This window comes from Narcine bancroftii, chromosome 1 (assembly GCF_036971445.1).
Source record: "Narcine bancroftii isolate sNarBan1 chromosome 1, sNarBan1.hap1, whole genome shotgun sequence".
In the NCBI taxonomy this organism is placed as follows: Eukaryota; Metazoa; Chordata; class Chondrichthyes; order Torpediniformes; family Narcinidae; genus Narcine; species Narcine bancroftii.
Genome location: NC_091469.1, coordinates 478,740,749 through 478,757,088, shown reverse-complemented (window position 1 = coordinate 478,757,088; position 16,340 = coordinate 478,740,749). Strand labels below are relative to the sequence as shown.

At 44.6% G+C, this 16,340-nt stretch overlaps 1 protein-coding gene across 1 annotated transcript in view; it reads left to right on the top strand.

The window, feature by feature from the left end:
• Window positions 1-3,291: 3,291 nt before the first annotated feature.
• LOC138751898 (NEDD8 ultimate buster 1-like) overlaps window positions 3,292-16,340 on the top strand; it is a 71,019-nt gene continuing 57,970 nt past the window's right edge. The window contains exons 1-3 of the mRNA XM_069914809.1: window positions 3,292-3,344; window positions 8,138-8,236; window positions 16,173-16,237. Coding sequence (XP_069770910.1) covers window positions 3,324-3,344; window positions 8,138-8,236; window positions 16,173-16,237 — 185 coding nt within the window. The 5' untranslated portion in view covers window positions 3,292-3,323. The remainder of the gene's footprint in view (window positions 3,345-8,137; window positions 8,237-16,172; window positions 16,238-16,340) is intronic.

Here is a 16,340-nt window from a genome sequence, read left to right as displayed (position 1 = left end):
AGGGGGAGACTGTGGTGAATGTCTGCCAAGCTGCCTGTCTCTTCCCCCCCCCCCACCTCTGCCGAGCCTTGCTGTACTAACATTGGCTGTGCATTATCTCTACTGTTAAGGACACTCCCCTTGGGTATAACTGTATATGCACCTATTGTCTTTCATTATTGTACCCTGAGTTTCTGCTAATAAAAGTCATGATTATTGTTTGACCACATTGTCTTTGTCTACTTCATCAACTGGCAAAAATTTAGTTACACATTATACAAGGTTTCTCCACCCCACACTGTTCCAATATCACTATTTATGTTATACCATATATTAAATGTGTTTTAACAAAGGGATTCCTCTCTCACTAGTTATTAATTTTGTATCCCATTTATATATAAAATCCTCTCCCATTCTCTCTCCTATTTTATCCAATTCTATTTTCACCCATGCAGGTTTTATCTCCTTACTCATAAAAGAAAGTAAGGAATCTCATCTGAGCCTCTTGATAATCAATTTTAAAATTAGAAATATGTAAACCTCCCAGTTAATATTTCCAGGTCAGTTTTTCTATGGAGACCCCCAACATCTTACCTTTCCAAAAATGTTTTCTGACCTATATATTTAACTCCTGAAAAATCCTCTGAGATAATGGTGATTGAAAGAGATATTGTACACTTGGAAATATATTCATCTTAATACAATTGACTCTTCTCACTAGTAAAGTTGATCATCTGCTTAGATCTTCAATCTTTTTTGAGTAATGGTAAGTAATTCAATTTGTATAATTAAGTTGTTATCTGTACATATTCCTAAATGTTTTATCCCATTTGCTGGCCATTTAAATGGGATATCTTTTTGACACCGAGTATAGTCTCCTCCCATAAGAGACATAATTTCACTCTTATCCCAATTTATTTTATAACCTGAAACTTTTCTATATTCTTCCAATTTCGAGTACAATATTTGTAGCGAAATTACTGGCTCTGCCAAATATATCAATATGTCATCAGCAAATAAATAAATTTTGTATACCTCCTGGTTCCAATGTCATACCAAAACCCCATCTACTTCCTCAGGAGTTTGCGGGGATTTGATGTGACATCGGAATCTGGCAAATTTCTACAGAGGTGCGGTGGAAAGTGTGCTGACCGGCTGCTTCACAGTCTGGTATGGGGACATCAATATCCTTGAGTGTGAAGCCCTACAAAAGGTAGTGGACACAGCCCAGGAAATCACTGGTAAAACCCTCCCCACCATCAATACTTGGAATACTACCATTGGTGAGCAGCGCAATTATCAAACATCGACACCACACAGCACACGCTCTGTTCTCGTTGCTGTAATCAGGGAAGAGGTACAGGTGCCACAAGACTCACACCACCAGGTTCAGGAACAGCTGCTTCCCCTCCACCACCAGACTCCTCAACGACAAACTCAATCAGGGACTCATTAAAAAATTCTTACTTTTGTACTTTATTGATTTTTTCTCTCTCTTTAGTTTGGTGCAGTCAGTTTGTTTACATGTCTTTATTTGTTTACATGTGCACATTGAGTACATTTTTTTTGCACTACCAATAAGTGGTGATTCTGCCTCGCCCACAGGAAAAGAAATCTCAGGGTTCTATGTGATGTCATGTATGTCCTCTGACATTGAATCTGGTCTAATGCTGACGACTCTGTACTGGCCTGTTAGAGGAGCCAACAGTGTTTTTAAACTTAAATCCAGAAACCATGAGGTCTGTCCCCAAGATGGCTGAGCCTGTGCTCAGCAGCAACCACAAGGGAGTTACAGACTCTGGGGGAGCAACGGACCAATGAAGGACAACAGAAATGGAGCAAACATCCTGTGACAGAGTACTTTGAGGTGGCTTGGAAGGAATTGCTGGAGGAGCTTGTACAGACACATTTTAAAACACAGACTTTTTACAGGACTTTTACAGAGTGCTTTTTGCAAATGAGCATGTAGATGCCTGGGAGCTTGCCTGGGAGAGCATGTAATTTTTGCAGGCAGGGGCAGAACAGTTTTGCTCTCAGAGGGTGTGAAAACATAAATCAGTTCCAGAAGGACAAAGCTGGCAAACTTTTGGAAGACTGTCTGGTCAAAGGAGAAGGCTGTCTGTCTGAAAGGTGAACTGAAAGAAAGAGAACCCTGAAGGGGGCAAGTTTCATCAGCAAGACCGATTGAGAAGGAATCAGTTGCGGATGTCCTGGAAAAGGAATCTCTCTCTGAAAACCAGCAAGAACCCTCCTGAGTGGTAACCATTTGCCTGTTAAGCACCAAAGTCTGGTGAACTTTGTTCATGCTAACTTCTGTGCACAGTACAAGAATTGCCTGCAACCCATGAGATTGGACTGTGATCCAAAGAACTTTCCTGATCTTAAATAGACATTACACACACACCTGTGCTTAGTATTAGAGGGGGGGGGGGGGGGGGGGGAATTAAGTAGGTTAAGTAATAAGTTAAAGTTCAATTCTGTTTTCTTGTTCAAATATAATTAAAAACTACTTTTGTTAAAGTAACCCCGTGTTGTGGTGCATATCTAATGCTGCTGGTTTTTGGGGTCCTCTGGACTCCATAACAACCCCCCTCCCCACCGCCCTTAAGGAGGAGAAGCAGAGGAGACAACCCTACAGAACAGTGACCATGGTGATGGACCAACGAGGGGCTCAGAATCTGAGGGACTCACACAGGCTGCGAGCAGCTTGCGGACCAAGTGCTGGGGGATGCTGGCTCCAGTTATCAGAACCAGGATTCAAGAGGGTGCTGAGAGCAAGAAAGGCCTGGAGTGCTAATCATGTGGGAGGAAATGAAGCTCGGGTTACTGCGGGATTGAGCAGGATTCTGTGTGGCTGCAGAAGCTACGGGAGCGCTGGAGGTGAATCCAGACACTCAGTGACTCTGAGGGGACTCTCTTGGTTCCCTTTCTCTCATACTATAAGGGGTGACACGAAGAGTGAGTCTTTGTCTGCCTTACGGCAGGTAGAAGGCAATTTCATGTAATATTACATGTTCTGTACTATTGCATGACAATAAAGGGATCTTTAACTGGAAGGTGGTCCATGAAAACATTGGTGAATCTCCCTTCTGGTTTGCCCAAGTTGCCAATAGACTAAGAAGATGCCAGGGAGTGGGTAACCAGCATCTTGCTATTCCTCGGGGTTGTAAACAGAAATAACAAGCGAAATATTAGCTTTTTAAGCAGATAAGTTTGAAACCTGCTTTGCATATCGTTTCAAGTAGTTTTTCATTTCAAAACAAAAAAACCAGTGTGTTAAAGACATTGCAAGTTACTTTCAGTTTCACTTTGACCTTTTACGGGACAAATCTGGCTGAGGAAGGATGGCAGAAAGGGATCAACAGGTACGCTGAAATGTGCTATAAAATACTGGATCTCAGACACCCAGGTAAGGAAGGCTCATTCTTTCCTCGCCAATTCTCACCCCATTTCCAGTCTGGATTCTTAAGTAATGTTGAATGTTATTCATTCATTGGGTTTGTGAATAGGTTTTGTTTTGAAACAGCAAATAGTTGTCTGGAGAGATTAAGAGAATTGTAATAAACAGGGAATTTCACTTTCTGTTGGGAAGAAGCAAAAGCTGCAAGTTTCTCAGTGAATCGACACTTGTTTTGAATGGTAAATTTGGTCAGACAAAACTGGAGCCTGTGGGTCTTAAAGTCCAGCTTTGTTTGCCACACTGCATTTCTTTTCTCTGTATCTCTCACTCTCTCCTCCTCCTCCCTCCTTCCAGGCTTTGTTTGCTGGGGTTTCCTGTTGGCATTCCCCTTGCTACACTGGTGAAAATGAAAGTGCTGCCGAAATGAGGTTTCTGTTTGCATAAACGATTGGACTTTGCTGTGCACGTCTTTCATGACCTGGGTTCCATCCTGACCTCTGGTGGAGTTTGCCCATTCTCCCTTGCAACTTTCCCTGGGTTCTTCAGTTTAGTTGAGGATTAGTTTAAATGAGCAGAGAAGTGGCAGATGGAGTTCCAACTGGTTAGTGTGAGGTGATGCACTTTGGAAAGTTGCCCTTGATGGTGGAATACGTGGTTAATGACAGGGTTCTTAACAGTGTGGAGGAACATAGAGAACTTGGGGTCCAGCTGCAAAGATCCTCTTGGTTGCCATGCAGGTTGACAGGGTGGTTAAGATGGCATATGGTGTATTGACCTTCCTTAGTTGGGGGATTGTGTTCAAGAGCAGTGAGATAATAGTGCACGTCTATAAAAATCTGGTTAGGAACATAGGAAGTAGGAACAGGAGTAGGCCAAAAATGGCCCATCGAGCCTGTTCCGCCATTCAAAACGATCATGGCTGATCTAATTTATGATCTAACTCCATCTACCTGCCTTCTCCCCATATCCCCTAATTCCTCTATCATGTAAAAATTTATCTAACCGAATTTTAAATATGTTTAATGAGGCAGCCTCAACCACTTCCCTGGTTAGAGAATTCCAAACATTCACTACTCTCTGGGAAAAACTATTTTTCCTCATCTCTGTCCTAAATCTACTCCCCCGAATCTTGAGACTGTGTCCTCTCGTTTTAGTTTACCCCGCCAGCTCAAAAAACCTCCCTATCCATACCCTTCATAATCCTATATGTTTCTATAAGATCTCCTGAACTCGAGCGAATACAATCCTAGATGATTTAATCTTTCATCACAAGTCAACCCCTTCATCCCAGGGATCAACCTAGTAAACCTCCTCTGGACCGTCTCCAAAGCCAGTATATCCTTCCTCAAATATGGAGACCAGAACTGGACACAGTACTCCAGGTGCGGTCTCACCAGTACCTTATACAGTTGCAACATTTCCTCCCTACTCCTGAATTCAATTCCTCTAGCGATGAAGGCCAACATTCCATTTGCCTTCTTAATAACCTGCTGCACCTGCAACCTAACTTTTTGCGATTCATGCACAAGCCCTCCCAAGTCCCTCTGCACAACAGCATGCTGTAGTTTTTCACCCTTTAAATAATATTCAGCTCTTTTATTTTTCTTGCCAAAGTGGATAACCTCACACTTACTAACATTGTACTCCATCTGCCAGACCTTTGCCCACTCATCCAGCTTAACTATATCCCTCTGCAGACTCTCCACATCCTCATTACAATTTGCTCTTCCACTCAATTTGGTGTCATCCGCAAACCTGGCTACACCACATTTTGTCCCCTCCTCCAAGTCATCAATGTAAATGATGAACAGTTGTGGGCCTAACATTGACCCCTGCGGCACCCCACTTACCACTCTCTGCCAACTTGAAAAACTCCCATTTATCCTGACTCTCTGCCTCCTGTCAGACAACCAATTTTCAATCCAGGCCAATAGACTTTCCTGGACTCCACTTTCCTGTAACTTACTGAGCAGTCTCTTGTGCGGCACCTTATCAAACGCTTTCTGGAAATCCAAATATACAACATCAACCTGTTCCCCTCTATCCACCGCACCCATTATATCCTCAAAGAATCCTAACAAGTTTGTCAAACAAGATCTTCCCTTTCTAAAACCATGCTGTGTCTGCCTGATTGAACCATTGCGTTCCAAAAGTTTCACTATTTCAACTTTAATGACGGCTTCAAGCATTTTTCCAAACACAGACGTCAAGCTAATTGGCCGATAATTTCCAGTCTTCTGCCTACATCCCTTCTTAAAAAGTGGCGTGACATTTGCTGCCTTCCAGTCTGCCAGGACCTGCCCAGAATCCAAGGAATTTTGGTCTATGACCACCAATGCATCAACTATAACTTCTGCCATTTCCTTCAGCACCCTTGGATGCATATCATCAGGACCAGGTGATTTGTCTGGCTTTAATCCCATTAGTTTCTCCATCACTACTTCCTTTGTAACAACTATTTTATCAAGGCCCTCCCCAACATTTGCATCCTTAACTCCACACTTGGGCATGCTGGACATGTCTTCCACCGTGAAGACTGACACAAAATATTTGTTTAATGCCTTGGCCATTTCCTCATTTTTTGCTACCAGTTTTCCTTTCTCATCCTCCAAGGGTCCTATGTTAACTCTGGCCACCCTCTTCTGTTTTATATATTTATAAATTTTTTTGCTTTCTGTTTTTATATTTTGTGCCAATTTACCTTCATAATCCTTTTTCCCATTTCTTATTACCCACTTTGTAACCCCTTGTTGTCTCTTAAAGTTTTCCCAATCTTCCAGTTTCCCACTGCTCTTTGCAGCTTTGTACACCTGCGCCTTCAATTTTATACTCTCCTTTATTTCCTTTGTTAACCACGGTTGATTTTTCCCTCCCTTGCTGCCCTTTTTCCTGACCGGAATATATTCTTGTTGAGCATTACAAAATATTTCTTTGAAAATCTTCCACTGTTCCTCAACTGAGGAACAGTGAGACTGTGCTCCCAGTCCACTCTGCCCAATTCCTCCCTCATCCTATGGTAGTCACCCCTGTTGAAACATAATATATTAGTTTTAGATCTAACTATTTCCCCTTCCATCTGAATGAAAAATTCAATCATACTATGATCGCTATTTCCCAGATGGTCTCTGACTATTACATAATTTACTCTACCTATCTCATTGCACAACACTAGATCCAGGAGAGCATTTTCTCTTGTGGGTTCCTTAACATGCTGCTCAAGAAAGCTATCGCGGATGCATTCTATGAAGTCCTCTTCCAGACTCCCACGTCCAAGTTGATTTTCCCAATCTATGTGGAAGTTAAAGTCCCCCATGACGACTGCCGTATCATTATTACATGCCTCACTTATTTATTTATTTCCTGTGCCACTAAACTATTGTTATATGGTGGGGGATAGATAACACCCACCAATAATTTTTTCCCTTTGTTATTCTTTATCTCTACCCAAATGGACTCAACATTATGCTCTTTAGATCTTATATCATCCCTCACTACTGCCTGGAGCTCATCTTTGATTAAGAGTGCAACTCCACCTCCCTTACCATCCTGTCTATCTCTTTGCACCACCTGATACCCTTGAAAGTTTAATTCCCATTTAGGGTCACCTTGTAGCCATGTTTCCGTGATGGCTACCAAATCATAGGCATGGGTACCGATTTGCACCTTAAGTTCACTAACCTTATTTCTAATACTGCAGGCATTCAGATAAAGTGCCCTTATGCTCTTTGTCCTTTTAATATCGAGTTAGATCACACCTGGAGTATTGAGTTCAGTTCTGGTCAGCTCATTACAGGAAGGATGTAGATGCTTTGGAGAGGATGCAGAGGAGAATTACCAGATCTTGCATGGAATGGAGAACATGTCATATGAAGCAAGGTTCGCAGGGCTTTACTCCTTGAAGTGATGAAGGATGAGAGGTGATGTAATAAAGATATATATGTTTCTGAGGGGTTGGATAGGGTGGACAGCCACCATCTTTCTCCTGGGTCGACAGTAGCAAATGCCAGAGGACATCAATTTAAGGTGTGTGAAGCAAAGCTTAAGGGAGATGTAATTTTTTTTTACACAGAGAGTGGTGGGTGCCTGGAATTCTTTGCCAGAGGTGGTGGTAGAGGTTGGTACAATAGGGACATTCAAAGATTTTTAGGCACATTGGTGTAAGAAAAATAGAGTTATGGGCATGAGGTCAGGGAAAAATGGATTGTTGTGGAGTAGGGTTATAGCCGAAGGGCCTGTGCTGTGCTGTAAGGCTCTATGGATGCTTGACGGTTGGAGAAGACCGGGCAGACTAAACAGCCAGTATCTAAGGCCGCTTTCAGGTGGCCAAAATACCCCAACGTAAAGCCACCTAAAATACCCGAATGCGGCTGTCGGGAGGCCACCTGAAAGCAGAGAACCCTGACCCGAGAAATACTTACCCAACCCTCCTCGGGTAGGTGTATTCTCCACTTCCGAGCACTCCCCCAAGGTACATTCAAGTGGGTGGGATGACTGCTGCAGTCGACGGGAGCCGGCATTTGCTCCGCGGCGCCTCTCCCTGCTGTGGACCTTTCAGGTGCCAGAACAGCACCTTCAGCGATGCCACCTGAATGCTGCTTTGCACACAGCCGCAGCTGGATCCGGAACCGCATTCTTCCAGCTGTTCCACCTGAAAGTGGCTTAAGCTTGTGTCTATGGCTGGTAATGAAGATTTAATTTGTTAATATTCACAAGAAAAATCAACTTGACAATAATAATGTTTGTGTTCTTCCATCACAGCCAGAGATGGAAGCTAAAAACATGATGAATTATGCGGAGAGTGTGGACACCAGCTCTGGAGATCTACTGCTTAGGATTCACCTACCACAGCAACTGTTGGTAAGACAGGTCCTCATCCTAAAGCTCTTGGCTTCTAGCCCAGGATTGCCAGAGGAATAACCAGGCAGATCACAGCCATGTGATAGAATATAGGTACAGGATTAGGACGCTCACTGCTCTAGCCTGCCCTGCCATACGATATAGCCATGGTAATCTATCCCAGGTGTTAACTCCTCCTGCACCAGTTCCCCAAAGCCCTCACTTTCCCAATCTTTCAAAAAATGATCGCCCTCCTCTTAATAACTCAAGTTATCCAACCTTCACCACCCTGTTGGGTGGTCCAGATTCGCCACCTTCCGTGGGAAGAAATGCCTACATGCCTCAGTTTTAAATGGCCATTTCTTTATCTTGTAACCATGTCTCCTTGTCTATGACTCCCACTTGAGGAAATATCTCAACATCCACGATATCAACTCCCCCTTCCAATCAACATGTTTCACAGGCACCCTCATTCTTCTAAACCCCAAAGAATACAACTTTTTAAGCAGTTTGTGATAGGATAACCCTTTCATCCCAAGAACCAGCCTCATGAATCTCTTCTGGAGGTCTTGGTGCTCATTTTGGAGTTGGGGTGTTATAGTCAAGTTGTATAAGACATTGGTGAGGCCAAATGTGGAGTATTGTGAGCAGTTTTGGTCACCTAACTACAGTAAATATATCAATAAGGTAGAAAGAGTGCGGAGAAGATTTACTAGCATGTTGCCCAGATCTCAAGAATTGAGTTACAGGGAAAGGTAGGATTTTATTCCCTGGAGCATAGAAGAATGAGGGGAGATTTGATAGGGGTATTTAAAATTATAAGGAGGACAGACAGAGTGAGGTGTGCTGTTAAACAGCAGCAAACACACAAAACCGAAGAGACTGTCCAACAGATTTTAATCGGCAAAGACATCCACAGAGCAGGGCTGGGTGTACTGCTGTAAACTCTGAGTGAGTCTTCAAAGGGCCGTCTCAGGCTTATATCCCGGAGGGTGATTAACACCCGACCAGGTGGTGCTTTATCCATTCAGGCCGACTGATTTTCAGCCGGCCAGGTGTTACCCTGTCCCCCATACTCTCCTGCAGGTACAGAGGTTTCCCCCTGCAGTAGGCCAGTGGTGTACCACCACACAGAGTAAATGTAGAGAGGCTTTTTCCACTGAGGGTAGGTGAGATGCAAACCAGAGGACATGGATTAAGGGTGAAAGGGGAAAAACTTTAGGGGGAACATGGGGGGGGGGGGGGAGGAATTTCTTCACACAGAGAGTGATGGGAGTGTGGAATGAGCTGCCAGGTGAAGGGGTGATGTGGTCTCAATTTTAACCTTTAAGAAGAATTTGGGCACCTCTACTTCCTCAGGAGTTGTCGGAGGTTTGGCAGGTTGTTGGGACCATGGCAAACTTCTGCAGACGTGGAGTGGAAAGTGTGCTTACCGGCTGCATCACGGCCTGGTATGCGGGCATCAATACTTCTGAACGAAAGGCCTGCAAAAGATAATGGATATACAGCCCAGTACATCACAGTCAAATCTCTCCCCACCATCGAGAAAATCTATGTGGAACGCTGCCATTGGAGAGCAGCAGCAATCATCAAGGACCCACACCACATAGAACATGTTCTATTCTCATTGCTGCCATCAGGAAAGAGGTGTAGATGCCACAAGACTCGAATCACCAGGTTCAGGAACAGCTACTACCCCTCCACCATCAGACTAACAAACGCAATCAGAGACTCATTTAAGGACTCTCACTTTGCTCATTATTTATTACTATGTGGCCACTAGAATTTCAGTGGACATGACGAAATAACTACACAAGGCGTTTATAGAGTGAATCAAACTGATTTACTCTTCATCACCCGCGCAACCTTTTAAAAGCCAGAATCATGTGCTCGACACACGCTGATGCCATCATGTACTGACATCACGTGGAAGGATCTCTGCCTCCTGAGAGTTGTAGTGCTGCCATAGCACTGCTACATGCCCCCCCACCACCAAAACCAGCAGAAAGGTTTGCTGTCTTTCAGGTTGTTGACCTCTGCGACAGATTGTTAGCTGGTGCAATGGAGAAGACTTGTCTAAATGAGCTAGTTTAAGCTTGTCAATAGTGAAAGACAGTGACTTTCCTTCAATGTCCAAAATACAGGTCGATCTAGTTTGTTTGAGTATCCTATAAGGTCCTTCATGGGGCATCTGGAAAGGGTGACCAACTGTTCTCCTTTGGACGAAGACATATTAGTAGTTTTTGAGGACTTCAGGCACAAGAGTGTTCTCCACGCGACGATGGTGCTAAAGGGATCAATTTTCGTACTGTCTCTCTTAGCCTGCTCAACAATTCCTAAGGATCATCACTGGAGTTGGAATGGTTGGGGACAAACTCCCCTGGGACCACCAATGGTGCCCCGCACATGAACTCCGTAGATGAAGCTTGGAGTTCCTCCTTTGGAGTTGTTCTAATGCCCAGTAATACCCAGGGTAGCTCATCATCCCAATTCGGGCCCTCAAACCAAGCTTTCAAGGCTGACTTAAGATGTCAATGAAACCTTTCCACCATTCCATTGGCCTGGGGTGATAGACATTTGTATAATGAATTGTTGTACCATGTAAGCGAGACAAGGCTGTCTACAGCAAGGAAGTCAATTGTGGTCCTCTATCCAAAGGAGCATGAACCGGTAAACCAAAACGAGACATCCAGGAACTGAGGAACGCCCAAGTACAAGTGTCTGCGGTAGCATCTCCCATAGGCACGGCCTCAGACCACTGTGTAAACCTGTCTATTACTGTAAAAAGATAACGGTATCCTCTTTAAACAGGAAGCAGAGCAACGATGTCCGTGTGGACATGAGCAAAATGCCGAGTAATTGCTGGGAAGGACTGCAGTGGTGCCTTAGTATGGCTGCTGAACTTTTGCTTTCTGGCAGGCAATGTCTAACATCGCCATTTATATAACATCTTTTTTAAGACCGCGCCACACGAACCTGTCTGAACCCATGGTCGATCTAATCGATGGAAGTGAGACACCATGCACAGAGTCGAATACTCAACTGCATTCATCTCGTGGTCATGTTTTTGGGCTGTGACCAAAGCTCCATAGTCAATACTTTGATCTACAGTGACGCAGAGCAGGAAAGTGCATCAACTACTACATTGTCTTTCCGGAAATATATTCTATTTTTGTGCAAAATTCTGAAATGAATGATAATTGCCGTTGTTGTTGAGTTGACCTTGGAAAATGCAAATGTTCAGGGCTTGTGGTCAGTGTACATAGTAAAACCTCTGCTGTCCAAAAAAAATGGAAGAGTTGAACAGACAAGTAAATGGCCAAAAGCACTGGATTTCTTCTCTGCTTCATGAAGATGGCGGCTGAAGAATGCTAACGGTTTCCATTGCCCATTGACATTTCCTACGGCCATACTAGAAGCGTCTGTAGAAAGGGTGGTGGCTACATTTAAAACTGGGGAGCTGAGCCTAGTGGCAGGAGTCAGCAAATCTTTCGTCTTCAAGAAGGCATTATTTTCCTCTTCAGTCCAACGGATGGTTCTGCCGTTTCTGGACAGTAAATCGAAAAGAGGCTTCATGATATGAACTGCTCCTGGTAAAAATGTACCATTCCCAAGAATTTCTGCAGGTTTTTAACCATCGCAGGCTTTGAGTACTTGGTAATGGCCTTAACTTTGGATGGCAGTGGAGTCGTGGCTTCCTGGGCAATCCTATTACCCAAGAAATCAATCATTCCTTGTCCAAAAAAGCATTTATTAGATTGATGGTCAGTCCAAACTTTTGAAGACGAATAAAAAGTTTACGAAAATGTTCCAAATGTTCTTCTTTAGTCCTACTGGCCACTAAAATGTTGTCAAAGTAAATGAAGACATTGGTCATACCACGTCCTAAAGTATCCATCTCCTGTTGAAATGACGGAGTGGCATTCTTTAATCTGAATGGCATTCGTAAAAATTTGAATAAACCAAACAGGGTAATTATTGTTGTTTTTGGAAATGTGCTCTGTCTCTTCTGGTACTTGGTGATAGCTATGCACCAAGTCTATCTTGGAGAAGAACTTCGCTCCATGCAAATTAGCTGAGAAATCCTGAATAACAGGGGTTGGATAACGATCCGGGATGGTGGCACCGTTGAGCTGCCCGTAATCTCCACATGGTCGCCAACCTCCATTGTGTTTCAGGACAATATGTAATGGAGATGCCCAGGGGCTGTCGGACCTATGAATTATGCCTAGTTCCTCCATCTCTTCCTTAGCTAAGCACAGCTTCTCTGGAGACAAGCGACCTGCTTTAGCATGGATAGGAGGGTCCTTTGTACAAATGCGGTGAGTAACACCGTGCTTTGCAGAGGAGGCAGAAAATTGTAGAGCAGTAATCTCTGGGAAATCTTCCAACAACTTGGAGAATTCACCTACTGGTTTACTCAATGTTTGGAGGCACAGAGCAGGGGTATGGTCTGAAAAGGCATCTGCCAGAGGAATGGTCTGAAAAGTAGCTCCATCTATTAGGCGACGCCTTTTTAAGTCGACGAAGAATGAATGAGGTCGAAATAAATCTGCACCAAGCCAAGGTCGGGATACTGCTGCTATAATGAATGGTCAAGTGTGGAGATGATTCTCGAACTTGACATTCATCTTCCTGGTGCAAAAGGTCGGAATGATGGAACTGTTAACTGCTCGTTGTTGCAGGTCTGGGGTAGGATGGCGCATGTCAAAACCAGTGGGTGGAAATACACTAACTTCTGAACCCGTGTCCATCAGAAATTTTCGCTGGGACAACTGGTCCCATTCGTATAGTAGGCTTGCAGTTTCTCGCCAACCGTCTCAGCCCTTACTGGAGATTGGCCTGAACGTTTCTTGCAAACAGGCAGAATGGAAGGCACTTGCGGGCATTTACTCCCCAACGCCTGTGATAATAGCAGAAAGTCGAGGTGTCCACAGGCTCCTGGCTTGTCTTGGGGCGTTGCCTGCTTGTAGGGAGTAATGTGCTAAGAGCACTGGAGTGTGACATGGGGTCAATATCGAAGGGGTGAGTGGTGCAGAATTGTCTTTGCTCACTGTGCTTTTTAGCCAGATATAGAATGCCAGCCTTCGTCAGTAAAGCCCTTGGGTCTTCAGATGAACACTTGGATAACAAGAGACTAATATCATCTGGCATTCACTCTAAAATGAGCTGCTCGAATAGCATATTGGGCCTTTCGCCATCATTTCATCCCAACCCATCGAGATGTAGTCGTTTGGCTGCCCTTTCCCCACAGGACATACCATAAACACATAATAAAAGTGCTTTCAAAGTGTCATACTTGCTGGAATGCGGTGGATCCCGTAGGAAGTCGCCGACCCTCTAGTGACGACCTGGTCCAGGGCACTGATGAGATGGTAATAACGGGTGGTGTCCTGTTCGACTTTGCGAAGGTGAAACTGCGCTTCAACCTGTTGGAACCACAGTTCAGGCTCAACTGTCCAGAAAGGTGGCAGCTTCACTGCAACAGCTGCAGAGTCCATGTTTCTCTAAAAATACATTTTTGGACTCGTCGGAGTCAACAATTATGGCCACTAGAATCACAGTGGATAACAATGAAATAACCACACAAAGGCGTTTCTTCATTGAATCAAACGGATTTTCTGCTCAGAACACGCACAACCTTTTAAAAGCCAGAATCATGCGCTTGACACGCGCTGATGTCATCGTGCACTGACGTCACTTGGCCGGTTCGATGCCTTCTGGGAGTTGAAGGCCGCCATAGCACTGCTACAGCTGAATATATATTTTCTGTATTTGCACAGTCAGTTTTTTGTTTAAACCTTCCTTTCTTTTGTTTACATTTCTTCCTTGCTGAGTGTAGTTTAGTTACCGATAGTTAAAAATTCTGCCTGGCCTGAACAAGAATCTCAGGGTTGTATGTGATGTCATGTATGTACATTGACAATGAACTTTGAACTAGAGCGTGACCACAGATGAACTTCCACCCAGAAAAGTACTCAGATCAACAAGTTTGTCTAAACCTTTAGACATCCAAAGTTCAGGCTCAGCTGAGCGGGAAGGTCTCAGAGCAGACGCGGAAGAGTGTGACTCCTGGAACGCTGAAATTGTGGTTATGCGGACAGGCCAATGCTTCTCCTGCTGAGGCTGGTTTATGTGGAGAAAGTCGGGAGAAGCTGGTTGTGGAGGGGATTAAGGAACAGCAGCCAAAGACAATGTTCTGAGGAACTCAGCAGCTTCAGTGGGAGAAAAAGAAAAGGAGGGATCATCTGCAGCCTCGTGGGAGTCTCCTGTTTAATCATATTAGCACCCAGTTTTGGGCGCAGAAGGGACATTTGCGGAAACCATCGCATAGATGAGTGTCAAGGTTCAAGGTTCATTTTATTGCCACGTAATATAATATCCTGTGTCAATGCTCAGCAAAAAGAAGGGCAAGGTGTAGCGCCTGTTTAGCCTCTTAGTCTGGGTGACGTGAAGCCACGGACTGCAGATAGTGGATGGTTTTTACAAGCAGATTCTGGAATTTATGGTTGTAAGACTAAAAACCCTGGGCAGATGAATCTGCTGATCGATGGCCAGGGTGACACGGCAACTGAAGGCAGCAAAGGGAAAGCACTTCAGTGTTTTTCCCTTATATAATCATGAACTCAGCATGAAATATGGTCTCAGCTCAAAGATGGAGCTTTCACCGAAGGAGAACAGGGAAGGAGGGTCAGAGATCGTGATGGATGGAGAATCATGATCGCCCACACCAAACGGCAAGGTGCCTGAATGAATGAATAATGCATTAAAATGTAACGTACATGATACACTTTAACATTTGTCTGCTGTAAGACAAACAAAGTTGCTGTGAGCATTGCCCAGCGTCCCCAACAATAGGAGAAAGAAAAGTAAAAGAGAATCCCTCCAGAGTCACTGAGTGTCCGTGGATTCACCTCCCGCGGCCTCTGCAGCCGCACGGACTCCTGTTCAATTCATTGGCAACTTGAGCGCCAGGTCCAAACTTCTGATCCGATCAGGAAGCCTTCAGTGCCCGTGGCCCTTTGGGAGCCCGTCTTGCCCATTCGAATCCCAGTTCCGATACCTGGTTTCCATGAGCCAGTCACTAGTGGTCCACAGGCCTTCAGCAGCTGAGCCCCCCGCTGGTCCGCTGCCATGGTCACCTTCCCTGATTCATTCTCTCCCATACTTCTCTTCAGTGGTGGTGGGGGGTTCTTCTCATTTCTGGTGCCCCTGTACCAACCGGTCTGCAGCTCTCCTGGAGTCTGCAACCCCTCATGGCACAGGCGCTACCATCATGGGTACAGACCTCAGTGTCCTCATGTGTCTAAAGATTTCTCTCTATGTCACTTCTGTACCTAAAGAAGACAAAGAAGTTCTAACTAACAACCGAGTCAATGACTTCAGGAAGACTTATCCACCTTCTTGCACTGTTTGAGCTGAGGTGGGGATCATAGACAGGTTTAAGTTCCTCGGCAGTCATGTCTCTAACACTCTGGGACTGAACATGTCAGCATGACAGCCAAGTAGACTTGCCATTGACTCTGCAGTACACATATGTGCTGGGGAAACTCAGCAGGCCATGCAGCATCCATGGGGATGTAAAAGACAGTCAATGTTTCTGGCCTGTGCTCTTAAACCTGGGGGGAGCAGATGGGCAGATGAAAGAGAGTGGGTTACAGAGAATGAGGTTGACCTGAAATTCAACATTGACTTTGTGGGCTCAGCGGCCTCCCATGTTGTCAGGAGATATGAGACTTGTACACAGAGAATGGTGGATGCCTGGAATGGTCAGTCAAGGGAAGCAGATGCAAGAGCAAAGCCTAAAGGTGTTTGCACAGAGGCAGGGAGCAGAGGGCCACATGCAGCCAGGTGGGTTATGTTTAATTGAATGTAATGGACGGCGTGGACATTGTGGGGTGAAGGGCTTGTTCTTGTGCTGTATGTTCTCTGAGCTAACGTCAAATTTACTTTCCAGGGGAAAGAAAAGAAAATGAAAATCACGATCTCTCGAGATGCAACAGTTCAGCTTCTGCGTGAAGAGTAAGTAAAGGGTCATTGCAGAAAACAAGTAGAGAAAATTATCAGCACCTCGACCTTCTCAGAGGTTGTTGGCCCGTGACAACTTCTACAGGTGCACCATTGA